The sequence below is a fragment of the Rhinatrema bivittatum genome, chromosome 5 (genome assembly GCF_901001135.1).
Source record: "Rhinatrema bivittatum chromosome 5, aRhiBiv1.1, whole genome shotgun sequence".
Lineage (NCBI taxonomy): Eukaryota > Metazoa > Chordata > Amphibia > Gymnophiona > Rhinatrematidae > Rhinatrema > Rhinatrema bivittatum.
The window spans coordinates 217,801,231-217,824,121 of NC_042619.1; the positions used below are offsets into that span (position 1 = coordinate 217,801,231).

The window sequence follows — 22,891 nt, forward strand, 5'->3', positions numbered from 1 at the left end:
AAGCCCCATGAGGGGAGAAACAAAGATCTTTTTTGTTGGACAGTTATGTGAATATTGTTATTGGAATGGAACGACGATTATGATGAACACTATATGACTAAGATAAAGCTTTTGTAATCACATATATAACCTTGTATTTTGGTATATTGACTGATAAAAAATTTCCTGCAATCACTATGTTTGGAGATGGTTTTAACATGTTTTTAGGTGTGTGTGAATGTGTTTGAATGTGATAGTGAGTATTTTATTGTCTAGATAGAGTGAGTATTTAATAAAGTTTGCACATTATTCTAAAAGTGTGGTATTCTCTGAGATATAATTGGTATAGACTAAAGCAGGGGTGGCCAACTCCAATCCACATGAGCCACAAACAGGTCAGGTTTTCAGGATATCCACATGAATGTGCTTAAGATAGATTTGCATGCACTGCCTCCATTGCATGCAAATCTCATGCATATTCATTGTGGATATCCTGAAAACCTGACCTGTTTGTGGCTCTTGAGGACTGGAGTTTGCCACCTCTGCTATGACTAGGTTAGAAACTGAGTGGGAGGCGACAAAGGGTAGTGGTAAATGAGGGGGGGGGTGGTGAGGAATTACCAGTGGTATGCTGAAAGGACTCCCTTAGTCCAGTTCTGTTCAACAATTTTGTTAGCGAAATTGCAAGTGGGCTATTGGGAAAGATTTACCTTTTTGCAGATACCAAAACCTGCAACAGGATTTATAGCCAAGAAAATGTGGAGAACATGAGGCAGGATCTAGTGAAGCTTCAGGAACGGTCTAGAGTTTGGCAGCGAAGATTTAATGCTAAGAAAATGCAGGATCATGCATGTGAGTTGCAAAAATCCAAGCAAGCATGTAGAGTATAGGGAGGTGAAGTTCTTCTGTGCACAAAACAGGAACAAGACCTGGGGTGGTCATATCCATTGATCTTAAGGTGGCAAAACAGGTAGATAAGGCGACAGCAAAAGCCAGAAGGATGCACAAGTGCATAGAGAGAAGAGTAGGCAGCAGGAAATAAGAGGCAATATTGCCTCTGTAAAAGCTTACCTATCAGACATTTGAGTTAATATCTATGTAAAACCAGGTCACACAGATTGCTTAAACTGCTATGTTGTGGGCTGTCCTAAGGAAGACTTTGACATGATTATTCAGGAGTAATGCAAGGAAATATCTTTACAGAGAGGATTGTGGATGCATGGAAGAGCTTCCATGTGGAAGTGGTGGAGACAAGAACAATATCAGAGTTCATGAAGACATGGGACAAGCACAAAGGATCTCTGAGGGATGGAAGGGACTATAAACCTCAACAAGAGATGTGGATGGGCAGATTGGACGGGCTCTTTAGTCTATCTGCTGCAGCTCTGTGTATCATTCACAGGATATGGCAGGCTAGATTACATGTGTTTAATGTCTATATTTTAACTTACCTGCTTTGAACTATTGGCATAAAATGGAATACAAATATTTTAAATAAAAATGCCATTCTAAAGAAAAAAAGTAGAAAAGAATTGTCCTGTTCGCCTTCGCAGATAAAGTCACAAGAACACCAATGGAAGTTACAAATCTCCAGTGTCATGCATATCGCTTTCAATTCCTCACTTTAAAAAAAATATATCAGAGCAAGTGCAACTCTTATCTTCTAGATGACTATGACTATTTGACCAGATGACTCCAGGCCTGGTTTTTGCTTCACTGCATCTATGGACTTGGAATGCCATTGGACTAGGATGGACTGCCCAGGGACCAGTTTGCGATACACAATGTTCACACATGGATACAGCTAACTAAATTCTCCATCTCTTTACTAAATCAGGCTCAGAGGATATTAAGGCATTTCTCTCAAATTGAATGCAACTCACCTCATGACGGAACACAAACCCAGAAATGCCGGCTACCAGCTCTGCCAGGAACACCAGGGACAGGAACATGGCATACTGCAAAGCAATCAGGCAAGACCATCACGGTAAGTAAAACCGAACTGAATAATGATAAAATTGGAGCCCACTCCACTCTCTCCAGACTGACAGCGGCAAGGGCTGTTAGAGAAGCCCAACCTGATAAACAAAGCATTTGCACAGAGCATTTGAGCTACGTCCAAAGGACAAATATTAAGATATAAGAATTTTTGCAGTATGACAGTCAGCAGGTCCTGTTATAGTAACCATCTGGGACACCTCAGGCCTTTGTCACGGCCAGATGTAGCTCAGGTTTCTCTGGCTTCGACTACTATGCTATTGTTTGCAGGGGGGTTCAGAGATTCCCTGCAGCTGGATGAGGAGTGGCCTAGTGGTTAGCACAGTGGGCAGTGAACCAGAGAAAACAGGGTTCATATACCACTTGCCCCACCGACACTCCTTGTGACAGATTTGTTCTCTCTCTCTCCCCTTTGCCTCAGGTACCTGCTTAGAGTAAGCTCTTTTGAGAAGGGACTTAAACTGGAAAAGAATGTGGTAAACTGGCTTGAGCTACAATTGGAAAGGCAGTCTAGAAATACAATTATGATGAGATCCCTTCTGCATAGCTTTTGGATGGGACATATGCACCTTTACATGACAGCACTTCATTCTATTCTAGACCAAAGACCCCCCCCTCTCAGATTCCCAGAGTACAATGTGAGGCAAATTCCATTCCCCCCCTGCAAAGTTACAGGTTCTGTTTTGGGCCTAAAAGCAAGTCCTAGGTGCTGTTATTTCAAGCCATTTTTGTGCGTATTCAAGATTTTTTTTTTTTAAATCAAGAGTATCCCCTGATTTGTCTCTCTCTAATTGGGACTTAACCTCTCACAGCTCCTTAAACTTTAATATGCTTCACCGTTAGTTCTGCATTATCCTGGTACACAGCTACTCACCAACTTTAACATCCATGGGCTGCCGCGGCAAGTAGCAAAGCAGCCAAACAGGCCAAAGACGATGATAGTGGTTCCAGTGCCGATCAGGACATAGGGAGCATTTGTGGAGTTCTCAGCGATGAGAGAGATGTAGGTGCCCAGTGTCAACTTCCCCCATACTCCCACTGCCAGAAGGATGACACCTGTGATCTGAGAGAGACAAGAGTATTGAGAAACATAAACAAAGGCTTCTGGACTTTTCAAAAGACTGGGGGAGGGAAGGGGGGGGGGGGAGGGGGAAATCCAGCCACTTGTAATGTGAAAGCGTGTAGCACTCATGAGTCATGTGCATGCAGAAAAAATAGGAATCCCAGAGATTACTATAAACATCCACTAGGTGTCTGCAGAGACCCTGCATGGCTCTGGATCTGTTGCTTTAGCATCCTGTCCCATTCGGATGTGATATTATCTATATTCATACATGCACTTTTCTCCCCATACACATCTACAAGTAAGCTTTATAATCTTCCAATCTTAACATAAGAACATAAGAAATTGCCATGCTGGGTCAGACCAAGGGTCTATCAAGCCCAGCATCCTATTTCCAACAGAGGCCAAACCAGGCCACAAGAACTTGGCAAGTACCCAAACACTAAGATCATCCCATGCTACTGATGCCAGTAATAGAAGTCATTCCTTAAGTTAACTTGATTAATAGCAATTAGTGGACTTCTCCAAAAACTTATCCAAACCTTTAAAGCCAGCCACACTAACTGCACTAACCACATCCTCTGGCAACAAATTCCAGAGTACTCGTGTTCAGTGAAAGAATTTTCTCCAATTGGTCTTAAATGTGTTACTTGCTAACTTCATGGAGTGCCCCCTAGTCTTATTATCTGAAAGTGTAATAACAGATTCATATCTACTTGTTCAAGACCTCATTTTAAAGACCTCTATCATATCCCACCCTCAGCAGTCTCTTCTCCAAGCTGAACAGCCCTAACCTCTTTCCTCATAGGATAAAGCCAGGCCAGTTTGATTTGGGTGCTATGCTGCCCTGTGGGAGACCTGTGTTTAACTCCCCAACCTGCTTTTTAGCCAATGACTGCCGAGGCAGCATTCCCAGCATCTCCTTCAGGAAGGCAAAGCCAGACTTGAGGGCATCTCCTTCAGGAAGGCAAAGCCAGACTTGAGGGCAACAGTTTATACTTCAACAAAATGGTACAGCAGCAGCAGGCCTCAAGGTCATAGGAGGTACAATATAAAATTATTAGTTTTAAAGTCATGAAAACTCAATGCATACAATATCCCTGCTCACAAATAGTAATAAGGAAAGAACTCAGCTGCACTCACACAAATTCTGCATCTACAGATGCAGATGACACAAAATTGTGCAGAGTAGTTAAATCACAAGCAGATTGTGATAAATTGCAGGAAGACCTTGTGAGACTGGAAAATTGGGCATCCAAATGGCAGATGAAATTTAATGTGGATAAGTGCAAGGTGATGCATATAGGGAAAAATAACCCATGCTATAATTACACGATGTTGGGTTCCATATTAGGTGCTACAACCCAAGAAAGAGATCTAGGTGTCATAGTGGATAACACATTGAAATCGTCGGTTCAGTGTGCTGCGGCAGTCAAAAAAGCAAACAGAATGTTGGGAATTATTAGAAAAGGAATGATGAATAAAACGGAAAATGTCATAATGCCTCTGTATCGCTCCATGGTGAGACCGCACCTTGAATACTGTGTACAATTCTGGTCGCCGCATCTCAAAAAAGATATAATTGCGATGGAGAAGGTACAGAGAAGGGCTACCAAAATGATAAGGGGAATGGAACAACTCCCCTATGAGGACAGACTAAAGAGGTTAGGACTTTTCAGCTTGGAGAAGAGACGACTGAGGGGGGATATGATAGAGGTGTTTAAAATCATGAGAGGTCTAGAACGGGTAGATGTGAATCGGTTATTTACTCTTTCGGATAGTAGAAGGACTAGGGGACACTCCATGAAGTTAGCATGGGGCACATTTAAAACTAATCGGAGAAAGTTCTTTTTTACTCAACGCACAATTAAACTCTGGAATTTGTTGCCAGAGAATGTGGTTCGTGCAGTTAGTATAGCTGTGTTTAAAAAAGGATTGGATAAGTTCTTGGAGGAGAAGTCCATTACCTGCTATTAAGTTCACCTAGAGAATAGCCACTGCCATTAGCAATGGTTACATGGAATAGACTTAGTTTTTGGGTACTTGCCAGGTTCTTATGGCCTGGATTGGCCACTGTTGGAAACAGGATGCTGGGCTTGATGGACCCTTGGTCTGACCCAGTATGGCATTTTCTTATGTTCTTATCTACTGCGAGAAGCTAGCCAACAAGAAATCCCCCCCATCTGATATAAAGCAGCAGCACCCACACCGTGCATTGATATTATTTGGCTATAATGTCCCATGCAGGGTGCTACACAGGACTTTTGAAAGGTAACTGGGTTACTTTTCCCATACAGAAGTCTTACTGATTGCTCTTAGATTTCTTTAGTTCAGGCAAAGGATGGAAATCTCATTACAATCTCAAGGTCACACAGGGAGATTCTAAGATTCACTCTTAGCAAAGAAAGGGGGAAAGCCTTGCATAGCCAATCCAAGGGAGTTGAGACTTGCTTCACTCAAGGCTGCTGAAGAAAATGGGGAGAAGTAGCTAAAAATCAATCATTCTATCACCCCTAAAATATAATCTGAAGATATAAGTGCATTTTCATAAAATTACACTTCAAAAGCAATCAGATCACCAGTAAAGTTAACTGCTTACTATAACAAGCTTCTTCTTGACAGTGATCTCTCTTGCCAGGACAATTGCTCACTGCTATAAAATTGGAACATTGTTTTATACATTGAATTAAGACTTACAAATGTGCTGGCCAGATAAGTAAACAAAGGTCATGTTCACATATAAGTTATCCAGACTGAGTGGAGATGCTGGCGGCAGAGGTGGGTTTGGGTGTATGCACACACATTTAAAAAAAACAAACACAAAAACATGCACATAAGTTTCATAACAATGTGTGCGGACAACTTAGCAGGTGTTAAGTTTGTGCTGGTAGGTGCAGTGGGTTAATTTTCCCAGCTGGCTTGTGTGTAAGCCCATTTTGCACATTTTAAAAAAACCCAACAATAGTTGCATCAATTTTTCCAATTTTAACATGACCCCTGAAATGCATAAACAACACATGGGGTGGAGAAGAGTAACCAAGGACATTTTCCTCACTGGGAGGGTGGTATGTGCATGGAGCAGCCTACCAGGAACAAAGTTCAGAAAACCCTACGACAAGCACAGAGGGCCCCAAGCTGCTGGTTGGGGCAGGAGGGAGAAGTGATGGTAAACTTTGGATCCAATTCATCAAATGTCTTTTCCCATAGACCCAGGGTAGGAGAAAATACTTTATTGAAAACAGGCTCCAAACAGCATCCTGCAGACCTGCAGCTGGATGGGATGATGGGCAGACAAATATTCCCTCGCAGTCTGCCTGCTGTCACAGTCTGTTAAGTCAGCAAAGTTAGGCCACAAAATGAGAAGAGATTTGGACAAAGTAATTTATTTAAAAAGTTTTTATATATAGCATATACATGAATTAGATCTAGGCGGTTTACAAATGAGAACGTAACATACATAAATAGTTATGAAGAACTAAAAACAGGAACACACAAAGTTCAATCTCTGGTTAAAGCATGAAGGTGGTACCTTGAGTTGTTTGTCCAAGGTTATGGATTAGGAAAGGCTTGAGAGAATAGATATGTTAATTGCTTTTTGAAGTCGATGAATGTGATTGGGTAAAGAGTTCCATATTGTTGGTCCGGCAAATGAAAAGGCACGACTGCGTGTTAAGTTTAGTCTGGCTGTTTTTACTGTAGGAATTTGTAAAAGGTTTGTGTCTGCAGTGCGGAAATGACAAGGTGGTTGATAAATGCGTAAAGTGGAGTATAACCATAAAGATGAGGTATTGTTTAACAAGTTTTAGATCATTAGGATTTTATATTGGATTCGTTGGCGAATGGGTAGCCAGTGAAATTTAGCAAGGGTGAGGGTAATGTGGTTTCTACAAGTATGGATAAAAAGTCTGGCGGCACAGTTCTGGATCAATTGCAGCGGTTGCAATGCATAGTCAGGAAGGCCTATGTATAAAAGAATTGCAATAATCTAGGTTCGTTAGGATTAGAGACTGAAGAACATTTATTTATTTAATTCTTTTATATACCGACCCTCATGACGGGTGTCATATCAAGTCAGTTTACATGGAACAAGGGGTAAACATTCTTATCAACCGTTTAACAGTAAAATAATCAGAGGAACATATTGGAAGTCAGCAGGAAATAATGATTTGAGATTCTTGAGTAGATTAAATTTTACAGAATGATATTTTTGTGATAGATGTGATATATGAGTGGACATGGATAACTTGAGTCAATGCAGACCAGGGGTGGATTCCGGGTAAAGATCGGCCCAGGGAGTTTCCACCCAGGCCAGCCCAGGAGATACCCCGTGGTCTGCCAAGTGCGGCTCTGTCACGGCCCGCTCGGCAGACCACGTGACCAGAGCGACCGGCCCACCAGGGGATGCCTGATCCCCTGATAGGCATCTACAGCAGGGATGGATTGGCCTAGGTTGTGGGCATGACTGCGTATGGGTATATGGCAATTATGAAAATGAGTTCAGCAGGGAGTGTGCGTGAAGAGTTAGATTGTACATTAACCAGGTATTTGTTTGTAGGTAAATTGTGGCTAAAGAAAAGGTGTGATTCCAGGATGAACTGAATGTCATCTGCGTAGATTTTGTAACTTATATTTAGACTTGATAGAAGTTGACAGTGGAAGTAGATAAATATTAAATAGAATAGCAGAGTGCAGATCCTTGCAGTACTCTGGAATCTGTGTAGTATAGGTTAGAATGGTGCTGTTTGAAATTGATTTGTTGGGGACTGTGGCATAAAAAGGATTTGAACCAAATCGAGGACCTTACCGGTGATACCAATGTTTTGAAGATTATTGCAAAGTATTTCCTGGTTTAAGGTATCAGAAGCGGCGGAGATGTCAAGAAGTATGAGAATATAGTCTATGTTAGAGTCGAAGCCTCGAATTATGGAGTACAGGAGTCAAAGGATGACAGAAGTGTTTTGGTGCTATGACCTTTTCTAAAGCCGTGTTGGTTTGTGTGTAAGATGTTATCCTCTATGTAATCGTTCAGTTGGTGTAAAGTGACAGATTCAAGTATTTTCGCTGGGTTGGTGAGGGATGCTATGGGACGGTAGTTACTTAAGAGATTAAACGTCAAGAGGTTTTTTTCTTGGGAATAGGGAGAATGGAGGTGTTTGAGTGATGCCAGAAAAATTCCAGAAGTTAACGATAAAAGTTGATTAAATGAGTTAGTAAGGGAGCTAGGGGCTCTCAGACGTCACGTAGTAATTTGCCAGGGCAAAGGTTGAACGGACTGTTTGTATCTATTGAAATGGTGGAAAATTCAGCCCAGGAATGGGCAGAGAGAGTTTGGGTGTTGAACAGAATTGGTAAGTGGTCAAATTTTGATGAAAGGGAAGAAATTGTCTTTAAAATGGTTAGCCAAGATATTACAGAAGGGAGTTTGATAGATAATCTGATAGTAAAATCTCTGATAAAGCAAATGTTGCTTACCTGTAACAGGTGTTCTCACAGGACAGCAGGATGTTAGTCCTCACATATGGGTGACATCACAGGCTGGAGCCCAATCATGGAACACTTGTCAAAGTAGGTGCCAGTCAAAGTTCTAGAAACTTTGACAAGTGTTCCATGATTGGGCTCCAGCCTGTAATGTCACCCATATGTGAGGACTACCATCCTGCTTGTCCTGTGAGAATGACAAGTAACCTATGTTAAATAAAATATTACTGTTTGTTGGCAACAGAAATTTTCTGCATAGTGTGTTTTCTTACTAATGTTTATTTGCTTTTTGTAGTGGTTGAGACAAATATAGTAAGCATTTTTTCATTCTTGGATAGGGTTTTTATGCCATCACCGTTCAAGGCATCGTAGTTTTGTCTTTAGTTTGTTTCATTTAGTTGTGTACCAGGGGGCCTGATCATGTGAGCGAGTTTGACAGTTTTTTTTTAGAGCAAAAGTATTGTAGGAATTGGTCATTGTTACACCAGTTTATGAAATTGTTGTCAGTTAGATTGAGTGGTAATGCAAGTTGTACCGAGAGATAACTGTCAAATTAGTCAAGGTCAATCCGTTTTCTTTTGTAAATGAATTTGTTTGGGTGAGAATATGAAAACTGAAGTATGGGAACCTGTTAGTTTGATGATAAAATGATCTGACCAGGGAACAGGTGAAATCGAAGCAGTCAAGGAAATGAATGAAGTGTTGTATAAAACGAGGTCAAGTGTATGACCCATTTTATGAATTGGTTGATCTATTAGTTGAGTCCATCCTAGGCCAGAGTGCGCATCTGAAAAATGTTTTACCAGTTGGAGGCATGGTCTAAATTATAATGTAGATTAAAGTCACCTGTTATAATGGTTTTGGACAGGTCAACCGGTAAGGTGGTCAGAGTTTAGAGTATACTGGAAGGATCATGAGTAATGGATCCTGGGGGGCAATAAATTGTGCAGAGGTTAAAAGCAGATATAAGCAGCCATAATTCAAATGGACTGCGAGGGTTTAATGTTTTTTTGCATGGTTGGAGGAATGATTTAATGACTAATAAACCTCCTCCACATTGGTTTGGGCGAAGTTCAGAGAAACAGGTGTAGTAGTTCGGACAAAGTTTATAATTATGTTGTCATGGTCATATAGCCAAGTTTCAGTAATAAGCACAGCATCGGGAGCGTGTAATGAAATCAGATCAGATATGATTGGGACTCTTGATTGTGTATTAAAGGTCAGAATGCAAAGAGCAGTACAGAGGAAGATGGAGGGGATTTGGAAGGTAGAGGTATTGATAACTATCTGTATTCAGTGAAGGGAGTACTTGGAGGGTTTGGAGTGACATGGAGGAAGGGTACCGTATCTATCATTTCCAGTAACTACAGTAATGAAAGGTAAGTAATGAAAAAAAGTCTGTCTGTATCCATGTATTAAGATTCACTTTTTATAGCTAAGAGGGAACAATGGAAACTCACACCATTCTGGGAAAAGATTTATCATGTCAGACCACGACAGGGAATAATTTAAGGCACTTCTCTGTCCTAAATGATTTCTATTACCCTTATTAAACAATTTATATTCTTTGTGCTAAGCAGCATACAGTGCACATGATTATAAGAACTCTGCAGTTAATCACATCTTTAGGGAGCCTCAGGAAGCTGCTAGCAGGGGTCACGGTACAGACCTTGCCACCCTCTCCCTCCCACAGTACTGGAACCAAAAATGCACATCCCAGAAAATCCCTGCACTAGTAACCTGGAAAGGTGAGAAGAGAAAGCAAACAGGGCAGAAGCTTCTGGGAGACTCCTGCTAGAGCCTCTCAGAAACACTTAACTGGTCCATGTGCTATTACACTACTATGGAAATCACTGACCTTCTAAAAGCCTCCCACAGATGACAGCAAAGCAATTAAGGACATGCTCCCCTCCAGGGCTGGAGGTTCTTCCTCACTCCTTAACATCTTGCCTCCAGCACAGACCACCAGCATCTGTTTGTACTTTAAGCTTAATAGTAAAGGGAAACATTTATTCTGAGTTAATCATGTGCAAGGAATTTCTAAAGCCAGCTGTTGCCCAATGTATCAATCTTTCTGAGGGAGGAACAAACAGGTTGCTACCCAGATGAAGTCTTTCTAGCTTGCCTGAGGCATGTCAGAGCGGACACTAGTGGAGGCAGGTCTCCAATAAGAAACCAGAATCATCCCAGGTCCCATATCACTGTACCTCTATATATGGGCTGTTGCCCATAGGCACAGTAAGAATATGAAATCAAACCTCATGCTAAACCTTAGCCAACTGCCTAGTGATCAGAGCCAAAATAAAGGGGATGAAAATGGATGAGAGAGGACAAGGTACAGGATGAGGATTTGTCACTTTCAGAGACTGGGAGGTAATACACTAATGACTTGTGTAGCATTATTTACCTTTTGGCTAAGATCCAAAAGGTAAGTCTGAGCTATGAGCAGAGAATAACCTTTGAAGGTGAAGCGGGAGAACCTCCACAGTACTGAAGAAGGATGTGTAACACCCTGACACCCAACCCCATTACCACTAGGTTCCTGGGACTTGCTATAACAGGGGAAGAAACCACATGCTGCCACACAATTGACAACCAGGGGCACAATCAACATTCAATGAAACTTCCCTACCCCTTCATTTAATCATTTGAAGCAAGCAACAAGGTACCTGCCCTTCAAGGCTCAAGTTCTCTGCTCCAACATCAGACCCTCCCCTGGAAAGCTGTCTGCAGGCAATAGAGGTGTGTGGTAGGCTGAGCCTGGAGAAGTGAAAAAAAAGGTACTTTTGCTCCCTTATCCAGCCCCTCTTCCTCCTCTCCTTACCTCCCCCTCCCTCCTGTCCTGAAGGGAACAAGAGGGGAGGGGTGAAGTTGGAGTGGACAGAGAAAGCAGTCAATGTTTAACCTTCAAAGATCTTAAATCAAACGAAGAGACGTTAATATATTTCCTGGATGGAGCAATGTCTATGTTTTAACTTGATATTGGGTTTTTAAATTTGAAAGTGATTCATGTTTGTTTTTAAACAAATATTTAAATTATATAAAAACTGCCTTTTTTGCATAGTTGATGTGAACTTACGTAAAAGTCTGCAAATTTGCCACATAACCACAGCAGAATCTGGAAAAGTCTTCAACAGGAAACTGCAGACCGATTATAGCATGATCATTGCCAAAGCAGAAGATTTAAACCTCTTGCTTAAATACACACAATTAAATCTGCATGTCCACCCAGTCCTATGCAATAGATCTCATTCTTTTTCACTCAATGCACAAAGCTCTGCAATTTGTTGCCAGAGGATGTGGTTAGTGCCGTTAGTGTAGCTGGATCAAAAAAAGGTTTGGATAAGTTCTTGGAGAAGTCCATTAATGGCTATTAATCAAGTTTACTTAGGGAATAGCCACTGCTATTAATTGCATCAGTAGCATGGGATCTTCTTAGTGTTTGGGTAATTGCCAGGTTCTTGTGGCCTAGTTTGGCCTCTGTTGGAAACAGGATGCTGGGCTTGATGGACCCTTGGTCTGACCCAGCATGGCAATTTCTTATGTTATGTTCATCTGTTCGGTTCTATGCTGGTTTCTCCAGTCTCACATTCAAGACTATGTATAAAATGCAGTGGAATTAAAAACAGACCTTTGCACCTATGCACATCCTAATTCCTGGTGGCTCATTAGCCATGGGGGGGGGGGGGGTATTCCAATGTAGCATTTGATAGTTTAAGCTGCTACATCTATCCAGGTCAGGAGGGAATCCCCTTTTCTGCAGTAGGGGGAACAGCCCTTCCATTATATCAGCAAATCCCTTGAGCATCACATCAGATGCTCCACGCTACAGCATCTCCACAATTCCCCACTTCCTTGGGAGCTGCATGTACCTGCAGGGCCTTGACGTTACCTTCCTATGGTGTTTGCAAAATAGTATTCTCCTGCTTGCAGATAACCACACGATTGAAAATTTGCTAGTTTCCTCCTGTTTGCTTGGTAAACAGCTTCTTCTGGAGGAAATAATCCCCCCCCCCCCTCCCACAAGCAGCAAATAGGCATCTTCACTCCTCTGCTCAGACCTCCTTGGAATACTCAGACAGCTTTATGTAATGTGATGTTTACTGCACATGGTATTCTGGCAGTAAAGGATGCCTCTTGCTGTCTGACTGCAGGGTAGAAGAGCTCCCTACTGATAAGCAGAACATGCTCTCAAATTCTTGCCTGTGACACCCTGGATGGAGCAGAAAGAAAAAAAAAGAGCTAAGCTTTCTAAAATTGCAATGTTAATTATCAGCTGAGTGCCAGCCTGTTTATGGTTGCAACATTTTCTGAGATATAGTGTTTTCTGCATTTGAGGTTTTAAGTGCCTCACTGGCATGCAATCTTTATAGCCTGCCTTCCCCAAACCACATTCAAACTTGAGTTACTTTGCAGATCACTTTACCCTTTCCCAGAATTCAAGCGTAATGTTACGTCTTTTGTGCACACCTCGTGTGCCAGTGCACCATTACCCACCTTGCACTCTTTTTTAGGTCAGCTGTGTCACCCATTGCCCTTCCAGTCATAGTTGGCCAAGGCAGTTATAGGTGCCTTCGTTTTCATGGAGGCATCAGGATTTAAGGTATGAAGACACCTTGTTTACATTCGTTGATACTGCATCGATCCTCCATGTGGCCAGTACTTTGTAGTTCGATGATTCTACTTAATACCCAATCAGTTACTTAAGAAAAGCTACAATAAAGGGGATTGCAGAGGAGAGAAAGACTTGACTTGCTGGCCCACTAGAGAGCCCTGAGCTGCCAAGGAGTGCCTTATTCTTTCCCCACGGTGGTTCCCGTCCCTGACTGTCCCAGGCATCTGACATAAACCCAGGGTGCCAGGAGGGGCCTATTTCATTGGACTCAGTGGCACGCAGTTATTGCACGGCCGAAGCTGCATGCTCCAAAGGGGCATGTGGCTTTGTTGAGCTCTGACGCTATCCCACTGCTCCTTTTAGAAGCTCTTTGCATGTAAGTGTCTCTCTCTTGATATTTTCCTGGTTTGCTTTCCACTTTGGTCTTCTGGGGAAGGAGAGAGAGAACAGTTTGTTTTCTCCCTCCAAACTCAGCAGTTCTCTTTTATGTCTCAGCCAACCAGAGAGGGATCTAGGCAGCTGTGGACCCTCCAGCACTCCTTCAGGGCTGCTTCCATCTTCCTCAGCCCTAATCTCCACTCATCACCTGGACTGGATACTGTGCTAGCATCTGGCTCAGGAGATTCCAATTCAGCCTTCTGGTGTTCCAACGGTTTCTCCTGTGGTGGAGGTCGTTTTAAATGGTCTCAGGTTTCTGCTGCAGTCACTAATGAATCTTTGGTGACCCTGGATCTTGGTATTTTATCTAGCTTTCCTGAAAGACCCACACAGATTAAAGATTGTTCCAGTCCCAAGTGTCTCCATGTTAGGGTCCAAATTTGAAAATGTGAGTGCCGTTGGCCAAAAGATCAGATTGAGGCAAGATCAAGTTATAAAGAGAAATACAGAATGTATTTCTCTTATGGAGAAACAGCATGAGTCATTGGACAAATATGATGTGGTTTTGATTAAGAGTCAGGAATTTATTCGATGAATATTAGAAACTCTAGAAAACAACTCTAGGAAATTAAATTTGAGAATTCTCAGTTTTCCTAAGTTGGTTAGCATTTCCCCAGTTGAGTTGCTTAGAAAATTTTATGTGGTAGTTCTTAAAGTACCCCCAGATTCAATTCCACTAATTACTAAAGATTTCTATATACCCTCTACACAGATCGCAAAGGAGAACTGCTTGATGAAGCAGTCTAACGCAATAGATAATTTCACAGCTATGCTCCAAGATTCCCTGATTGAAATTCAAGGTTCTGCTACTTTACTTGTTGTATATGCCCTAGAGTTTGATAGTCCATATCCTATGAAAATGTTTTCTTGCTTCTGAAAAGTTTTCTTGGCCAGCAGCTAGCACCATTTCCTGATGTCAAAACTGAAATGGAAAGCTTTTTTTGGCACAAAAAACAAAACAAAACCACCACACACAAAACAAAAAATAACAAACAGGTGATTGATATTGGTGCATATTTTCTCCTCCAGTTTCTTTGCAAATTTATTGTTAGATACACTTAAGTATCTTTTCTTTGATCCCAATCAGAAGGTATTTTGCAAAAAAGAGAGACCCTTGTCTGTATCCTCTTAGATTAGCATTCCTATGTTGTATCCATGATATAGCGGATAACTTAATTGGGATGACAATTTTGTTTTAAAATTTTTTCCTTGATGTTTCTTCTTTAATGGCTGTTCAACTTTTCTTTTTTCTTTTCTTTTTTTTTTTAAACTAAAACCCTTAACAACTCAAGCACACTTTTGAACAGTTCTGCAAGCACTAATATTCACAAGCACAGACTATTGTAACACACTTTTCCTAGGATTACCATATGCAACACTAAGACCACTACAAATACTACAGAACTCTGCTGCCAGAATACTTACTGGGAAAAAGCAGAAGAGATCACATCACTCAAACACTTGCCGATTTACACTGGCTGCCAATAGAACATAGAGTGCAATTTAAAATGCTATGCACAATTCATAAACTAATCAATGACGAAAATGCTGATTGGCTAAACACTGCACTGCGATTGCATGTCCCCCAGAGAAACCTCAGATCAGCCAATAAAGCTCTAACCATACCATTGGTCAAAACAGCAAAACTGACCCAAGTTAGAGAGCACTATCTTTAGTGGGGCCAATATTATGGAACACATTACCACTCGAAATAAGATTAATGAAAGATTTAAAAAAAAACTCTTCAAAAAAAAAAAAAAGTTTAAAAACATGGCTCTTCAAAAAAGCCTTTCACAATGAGGTCTATGAATAAGAACACCTACACACAGCTGAAAGTCACCTAAAAGCATAATTGCTCACTATTATTTTTACCATAATTAAGTATTAATTCAAGAGAAGGACAGTATAAAATGTATATTTTATATTTCCATTTATATTAATCATATAAATGGAAATTCCAATCCACTTTAGAGTATATTATTGAAACATGTAACTGAAAATTTATTGGCACCTCTAGATAATTTATAAACCAAACCAAACCTATTTTCGTGCCTACTTGTAAACAGTTGTGATGGTGCATTACTAAACAATGGTATAGAAAAGTTTTAAAATAAAATTACTGAAAATAAAGTTTAAAAAGCTGAAATAATTTAAAATTCAATACACAATTATTTCCCCTGCCATTCTATGCATCACTGAATTCTGGCTGCTAACTGTAGAAACAAATGGGGTGTTGAATCAATTTTGTTTCTCAACCTTATGCTTCTGGTTGGGGTGGGGTCAATTTATATTTTAACACCCTGTGGCCTTGTCCCAACTATACATAGATATTGTCCCTCTCTACAAAGCCTTGATATTAACCTCTCATGACCTCAATGTACTCTCTCCCCTGGTCTACTATTATATAGTGCTTCACCCATATTTGAACTGTTGCTAGGGCTTAAATTTAATTTTAATGCAACAATTAGCTGACTAATCTTCAGGCTGATTAAATCCCCCTTACATTTTTATGTAAAGTGCTTTTGGATAAAATGGCAGCACTGAGTTTGTCTCAGCTAGTTAAGCAATCTATACATGATCATACCCTTGACTTAATTTTTCAAAACTTCTCCTACTTTTCTTTCGGAATTCAGTTAGCATCCACTGAGCAGACATTGTGGTCAGATCATTTTCTCATAACTTTTGTATTTTCATCTAAACAAGCCTGCAAGACAAATTCAAATTGTACTAGTTTTGATATACCCACATTGACCCCAATTTGCTGCATAAGCATTTGATCCTTAACTCTTCCTCAAATCTAGTTAGTCCAACTGCTGTCTCTGCATGGGCATCGCTACTCCAAAATGTCACATGATTTTGCCTCTTTAAAGTCAAAGTATAAGATCTTCTGCTCCCTGGTTTTCTAGAATGGTAGATTTTAAGTGCTTGCTTAGTCAGGCTGAATGTTGGAAGTCGTCCCAGGCCCTATCTGATGATCATTACAAGGATCTCAGATATAGTGTGTACAGAGGCTGCTAAGAAGGAATACTCGTACGTTCTATGGTAACACTACTTATTTATTACCGGCCTTTCTTCCTTCCAGCTTGTTGTAAGCTTCCAAGTTCTCTCTCCCTGTTGATTGTAACTTTGACTTATTCCTACCATTATCATCTGTCATTTTACTTGAATTGCTACTCCAGTTATTCCCTTGTTATATTGTAAACTGATCCGATATGGTTATTTACTATGAAGGTCGGTATAAAAAAACTGTTAAATAAATAAATAAATAAATAAATATACCAATTATGTACAAGCTGCTGGAAGCCATCCTTGAATTGTTTTCTCATTGTAAATCTCATCTGTTAACCACCCCCCAACAAAACTCTGCACTGGTTCCAGATAAGCCCTATTGTGATGCTCTGGCTAATTTCTAAGAAAAATTCATGATATTTGTAGCAAGTTTCTTCCCAATTATCCAAAACCTATAATTTTTTGGTACTGCTAATATTGGACTTAACCTGGGATTGATTCTCTTGTTATCACTGAGCTTGTTCACAATTACTAAAATGAATTCCTCAAACCCACTGAACCTAGCCCTACTGTGTTGAAGCATCTCTGGGATGAAATCTTTCCATGCTTGATCCAGATTGTTAATGTACTGTTATTTGAGGGTTCAATGCCTGTTTTATTAAAACAGGCCTCCATAAGACTTTTTTTTTTTTTTTTTTTTTAAACTAAAGTCCCTTGCCTCTCAGAGGAACCACAGCACCAAAGCTCTCCTGTTGTCTACCCTGGATACTGTGCATTGGGGCTTCAATGCTGGCACCAAGTCACATCTGCCCTGGATATATTGGCCAGCTTTGACACTCTAAACCACTGGATCATACTAGAACAGCCGACCAGCATTGGCATTTCTGGCCTTGTTCTCAAATGGTTTTGATCGTAGTCACCAGATCCAAACTGGTTCAGAAGTGTCTACAGTGTCCGGTGTTCCCCAAATGTCACCCTCTCAGCCATCTTATTCAAAATTTGCCTTATTCCCCTTTGTAAACTACATGCAACACTTGGTATCTTTATAAAAACTATGAAGTTTTTCACTCATGTAAAAGTGTTCCTGGTCATCCAAATTTGAATTCTATCACTACCTGCTTATCACATACAAAACAATGTGTGTTCTCAAAAACTCTTAATGTGGAGAAAAAGCGCAATTGCTTACCTGTAACAGGTGTTTAAGGACAACAGGATGTTAGTCCTCACGTGGGTGACATCATCCGACAAAGCCCGGTATGGAAAACTTGTCTAAGTTTCTAGAACCTTTGACTAGCACATTGAACATGCCCAGCCTGCCACTATCCGCGCATCCATGCAAGGTCCCCCTTCAGTCTTGTAACAGATAAAATACAAGCGAAAAAAATAAAACAAACTGGAACGAGAATCCAACTTTGCGGGGTTGTGGGCGGGATTCCTGAGGACTAACATCCTGCTGTCCTGGGAGAACACCTGTTACAGATAAGCAACTGCATTTTCTCCTAGGACGAGCAGGATGGAGGCCCTCACATGAGGTGAACACCAAGTTCCAGACTGTCCCCGGCAGCAGGAGAGAACAGTTACCAAAGTGCCCAACGAGCACAACTGCAGTGCTGTTGATCGGCAGGGGACTGCCTGGCCCCAAGCAGGGGTGCTAGGCAGGAAGAGGTTGTGTAGGATGGACTGGCCGAAGGCACTGTCCTGTTGACCATCTTTGTCCAAGCAGTAGTGGGCTGTGAACATGTGAAGGGAACTCCATGTAGCTGTGCAGCAAATTGACAGGGACCGCTTGCAGATGAGCCACCGATGTTGCCATGGCCCGCATAGAGTGAACTTTAATGCAGCCCGTCGGCTGAAGGCCTGCTTGTGCATAACAGAAGGCGATGCAATCCGCCAGCCAATTGGACAAAGTGTTTACCCACCGCCACTCCCGGCCTATTGGTATCGAAGAACACAAAAAGCTGAGTGGACTGCCTGTGACTGGCTATGCATTCTAATTAGAAAGCCAAGGCCCTCTTGCAGTCCAAAGTATGAAGAGGTCGTTCTCCTAGGTGGGAATGAGGCCTGGAAAGAAGGCGAGTAAAACAATGGACTAATTGATGCAGAAAATCAGTCAACACCTTAGGTAGGAATTTAGGGTGCATATGCAAGACCTCACAAATCATGAAAAAACCTCATGTATGGCAGGTACATAACCAAGGCCTGAAGCTCACTAACTATGAGCCAAAGTAATCACCACTAGGAATATAACTTTCCAGGTGAGGAACTTTGGGTCGCAGGAATACAAGGGCTTGAAGGGAGGACATGAGCCACCCAAGACAATGTTGAGGTCCCAGAACACAACATGAGGCCAAAGAGGGGGGCTTCAACTGAAGCAGGCCCCTCATAAAACTCACTAAAGGCTGCACACCTTGATAAGAACATAAGAAAATGCCATACTGGGTCAGACCAAGGGTCCATCAAGCCCAGCATCCTGTTTCCAACAGTGGCCAATCCAGGCCATAAGAACCCAGCAAGTACCCAAAAACTAAGTCTATTCCATGTTACCATTGCTAATGGCAGTGGCTATTCTCCAAGTGAACTTAATAGCAGGTAATGGACTTCTCCTCCAAGAACTTATCCAATCCTTTTTTAAACACAGCTATACTAACTGCACGAACCACATTCTCTGGCAACAAATTCCAGAGCTTTATTGTGCGTTGAGTAAAAAAGAACTTTCTCCGATTAGTTTTAAATGTGCCCCATGCTAACTTCATGGAGTGTCCCCTAGTCTTTCTACTATCCGAAAGAGTAAATAACCGATTCACATCTACCCGTTCTAGACCTCTCATGATTTTAAACACCTCTATCATATCCCCCCCAGTCGTCTCTTCTCCAAGCTGAAAAGTCCTAACCTCTTTAGTCTTTCCTCATAGGGGAGTTGTTCCATTCCCCTTATTTTGGTAGCCCTTCTCTGTACCTTCTCCATCGCTATTAAATCTTTTTTGAGATGCGGCAACCAGAATTGTACACAGTATTCAAGGTGCAGTCTCACCATGGAGCGATACAGAGGCATTATGACATTTTCCGTTTTATTCATCATTCCTTTTCTAATAATTCCCAACATTCTGTTTGCTTTTTTGACTGCCGCAGCACACTGAACCGACGATTTCAATGTGTTATCCACTATGACACCTAGATCTCTTTCTTGGGTTGTAGCACCTAATATGGAACCCAACATCGTGTAATTATAGCATGGGTTATTTTTCCCTATATGAATCACCTTGCACTTATCCACATTAAATTTCATCTGCCATTTGGATGCCCAATTTTCCAGTCTCACAAGGTCTTCCTGCAATTTATCACAATCTGCTTGTGATTTAACTACTCTGAACAATTTTGTGTCATCTGCAAATTTGATTATCTCACTCGTCGTATTTCTTTCCAGATCATTATAAATATATTGAACAGTAAGGGTCCCAATACAGATCCCTGAGGTACTCCACTGTCCACTCCCTTCCACTGAGAAAATTGCCCATTTAATCCTACTCTCTGTTTCCTGTCTTTTAGCCAGTTTGCAATCCACGAAAGGACATCGCCACCTATCCCATGACTTTTTACTTTTCCTAGAAGCCTCTCATGAGGAACTTTGTCAAACGCCTTCTGAAAATCCAAGTATACTATATCTACCGGTTCACCTTTATCCACATGTTTATTAACTCCTTCAAAAAAGTGAAGCAGATTTGTGAGGCAAGACTTGCCCTAGGTAAAGCCATGCTGACTTTGTTCCATTAAACCATGTCTTTCTATATGTTCTGTGATTTTGATGTTTAGAACACTTTCCACTATTTTTCCTGGCACTGAAGTCAGGCTAACCGGTCTGTAGTTTCCCGGATCGCCCCTGGAGCCCTTTTTAAATATTGGGGTTACATTTGCTATCCTCCAGTCTTCAGGTACAATGGATGATTTTAATGATAAGTTACAAATTTTTACTAATAGGTCTGAAATTTCATTTTTTAGTTCCTTCAGAACTCTGGGGTGTATACCATCCGGTCCAGGTGATTTACTACTCTTCAGTTTGTCAATCAGGCCTACCACATCTTCTAGGTTCACCGTGATTTGATTCAGTCCATCTGAATCATTACCCATGAAAACCTTCTCCATTACGGGTACCTCCCCAACATCCTCTTCAGTAAACACCGAAGCAAAGAAATCATTTAATCTTTCCGCGATGGCCTTATCTTCTCTAAGTGCCCCTTTAACCCCTCGATCATCTAACGGTCCAACTGACTCCCTCACAGGCTTTCTGCTTCGGATATATTTTAAAAAGTTTTTACTGTAAGTTTTTGCCTCTACAGCCAACTTCTTTTCAAATTCTCTCTTAGCCTGTCTTATCAATGTCTTACATTTAACTTGCCAATGTTTATGCTTTATCCTATTTTCTTCTGTTGGATCCTTCTTCCAATTTTTGAATGAAGATCTTTTGGCTAAAATAGCTTCTTTCACCTCCCCTTTTAGCCATGCCGGTAATCGTTTTGCCTTCTTTCCACCTTTCTTAATGTGTGGAATACATCTGGACTGTGCTTCTAGAATGGTATTTTTTAACAATGACCACGCTTCTTGGACTTTTTTTTTACTTTTGTAGCTGCTCCTTTCAGTTTTTTTCTAACAATTTTTCTCATTTTATCAAAGTTTCCCTTTTGAAAGTTTAGCACGAGAGCCTTGGATTTGCACACTGTTCCTTTTCCAGTCATTAAATCAAATTTGATCATATTATGATCACTATTGCCAAGCGGCCCCACCACCGTTACCTCTCTCACCAAGTCCTGTGCTCCACTGAGAATTAGATCTAAAACACACTAACAGTGCTAAGATGGACCCTGACAGCTGGTTTGAAGCCCATACTCAGAAAGGTGCCACAAGTAATCTAACTGCTTGGGAAGGGGGCATGTGAATGGATCCAAGCCATGCTCTGCACACCAGGTGGAGACACTTCTTTTCAAACTTTAAGACTTCCTGGAAGGCTTTCTAGAAGCCACCAGCATCTGGGAGACACTGTCCGAGAGGTCCAGGGGCTGAAGAATTAGGTGCTCAACATCCACACCATTAGGGCCAATGCCTGGCGCAGGGTGTCCTTGTTCTGAATTATCAGATTAGGCGAGGTTCCCAGCTTAATGGGGTCCCTGATTGACAGATCCCGAAGGTCAGGGAACCAGATCTGCCGAGGCTAATAAGGCACCACAAGCATCATGGTCCCTCTGTCCTGTTGAAGCTTCAGCAGGATTTTCAAGAGGAGTGGGAGAGGAGGGTATGTGTATAGAAGACCTCTCTCCCAATGAAGGGAGAAAGCATTGCAGGCCAGATGTCCACCCTCCTCCGGCAACAGGGAGCAGAAACTGCTCACCTTGTAATTGTACAGGGAGGCAAAAAGGTCCACATCTGGGGTTCCCCACCGATGCAATATTCTGGCTGCTACCTCTAGATTTTGGGACTACTTGTGTGGCTGAAAGGAGCAACTCAGCCAGTCCACCAGTATCATTCAGAGTCCCAGGCAGGTACATCGCTCGTAGCAATATACCATGTGACAGGGCTCAGGACCACACCTACACCACCCTGTGACAATAGGAATTATTCTGTGCCTCCCTTGTTGACATACCATATTGCAACTTTGTCTGTTCAGATCAGGACTTCAGGAACTGGTTATCGCACAAGGAGCATACAGAGGATGTAATGGACGGCCCGAAGTGCCAAAACGTTTAACAGCGGGCTTTGTGAGCAGTCCAGAGACCCTGCATGTGGAGGCCGTCCACATGGGCTCCCCAGCTCTGAGGGGAGGCATCTGGTGAGGACCACCTGAGGTAGGGCAGCCTGGAAGGGAATTCCCTGCTCCAAACTGGAGAGGTTTTCCCACCAGGACAGAGATGCCCTCAGAGGTTCCATGACAAACAGGTCTCGAGGTCTTGAGAAGCCTGTTGCCACCGACTGCAAGGTCCTTTGTGCCCGTCACATGCACAAGCAGGCAAGAGGGGTAACATGGACAGAAGCCGCCATGTGGCCCAACAAACTGAGCAGAATGGTCAGTTTGTTGGGCCACATGGCCTGACTGCTGCATACGAAGGTTGCCAACAAGGTGAGGGCAAGAGCCCAATTGCAGGGCAGAAGTGCTTTTGCCTGCACTGTCCCCAGCCTGGCTCCCATGAAGACCAGCTGGGGAGATTGGCAGAGGTGAGACTTTGGGCAGTTGATTACAAGACAAGGATTACAGAGCCTGCACTGTCAGGGCTAGAGTGCTCAGTGCCCCGTGCAGGAGTTGCTCTATCAATCGTCTAGGTATG

General features: G+C 41.9%; 1 protein-coding gene across 1 annotated transcript in view; it reads right to left on the reverse strand.

Moving 5' to 3' along the window:
* Positions 1-22,891, reverse strand: part of TSPAN7 (tetraspanin 7) — a 171,777-nt gene that overhangs the window by 49,412 nt on the left and 99,474 nt on the right. The window contains exons 2-3 of the mRNA XM_029603191.1: positions 2,852-3,040; positions 1,863-1,937 (exon numbers count right to left, since the gene is read on the reverse strand). Of these exons, the coding sequence (XP_029459051.1) occupies positions 1,863-1,937; positions 2,852-3,040 (264 nt within the window). The remainder of the gene's footprint in view (positions 1-1,862; positions 1,938-2,851; positions 3,041-22,891) is intronic.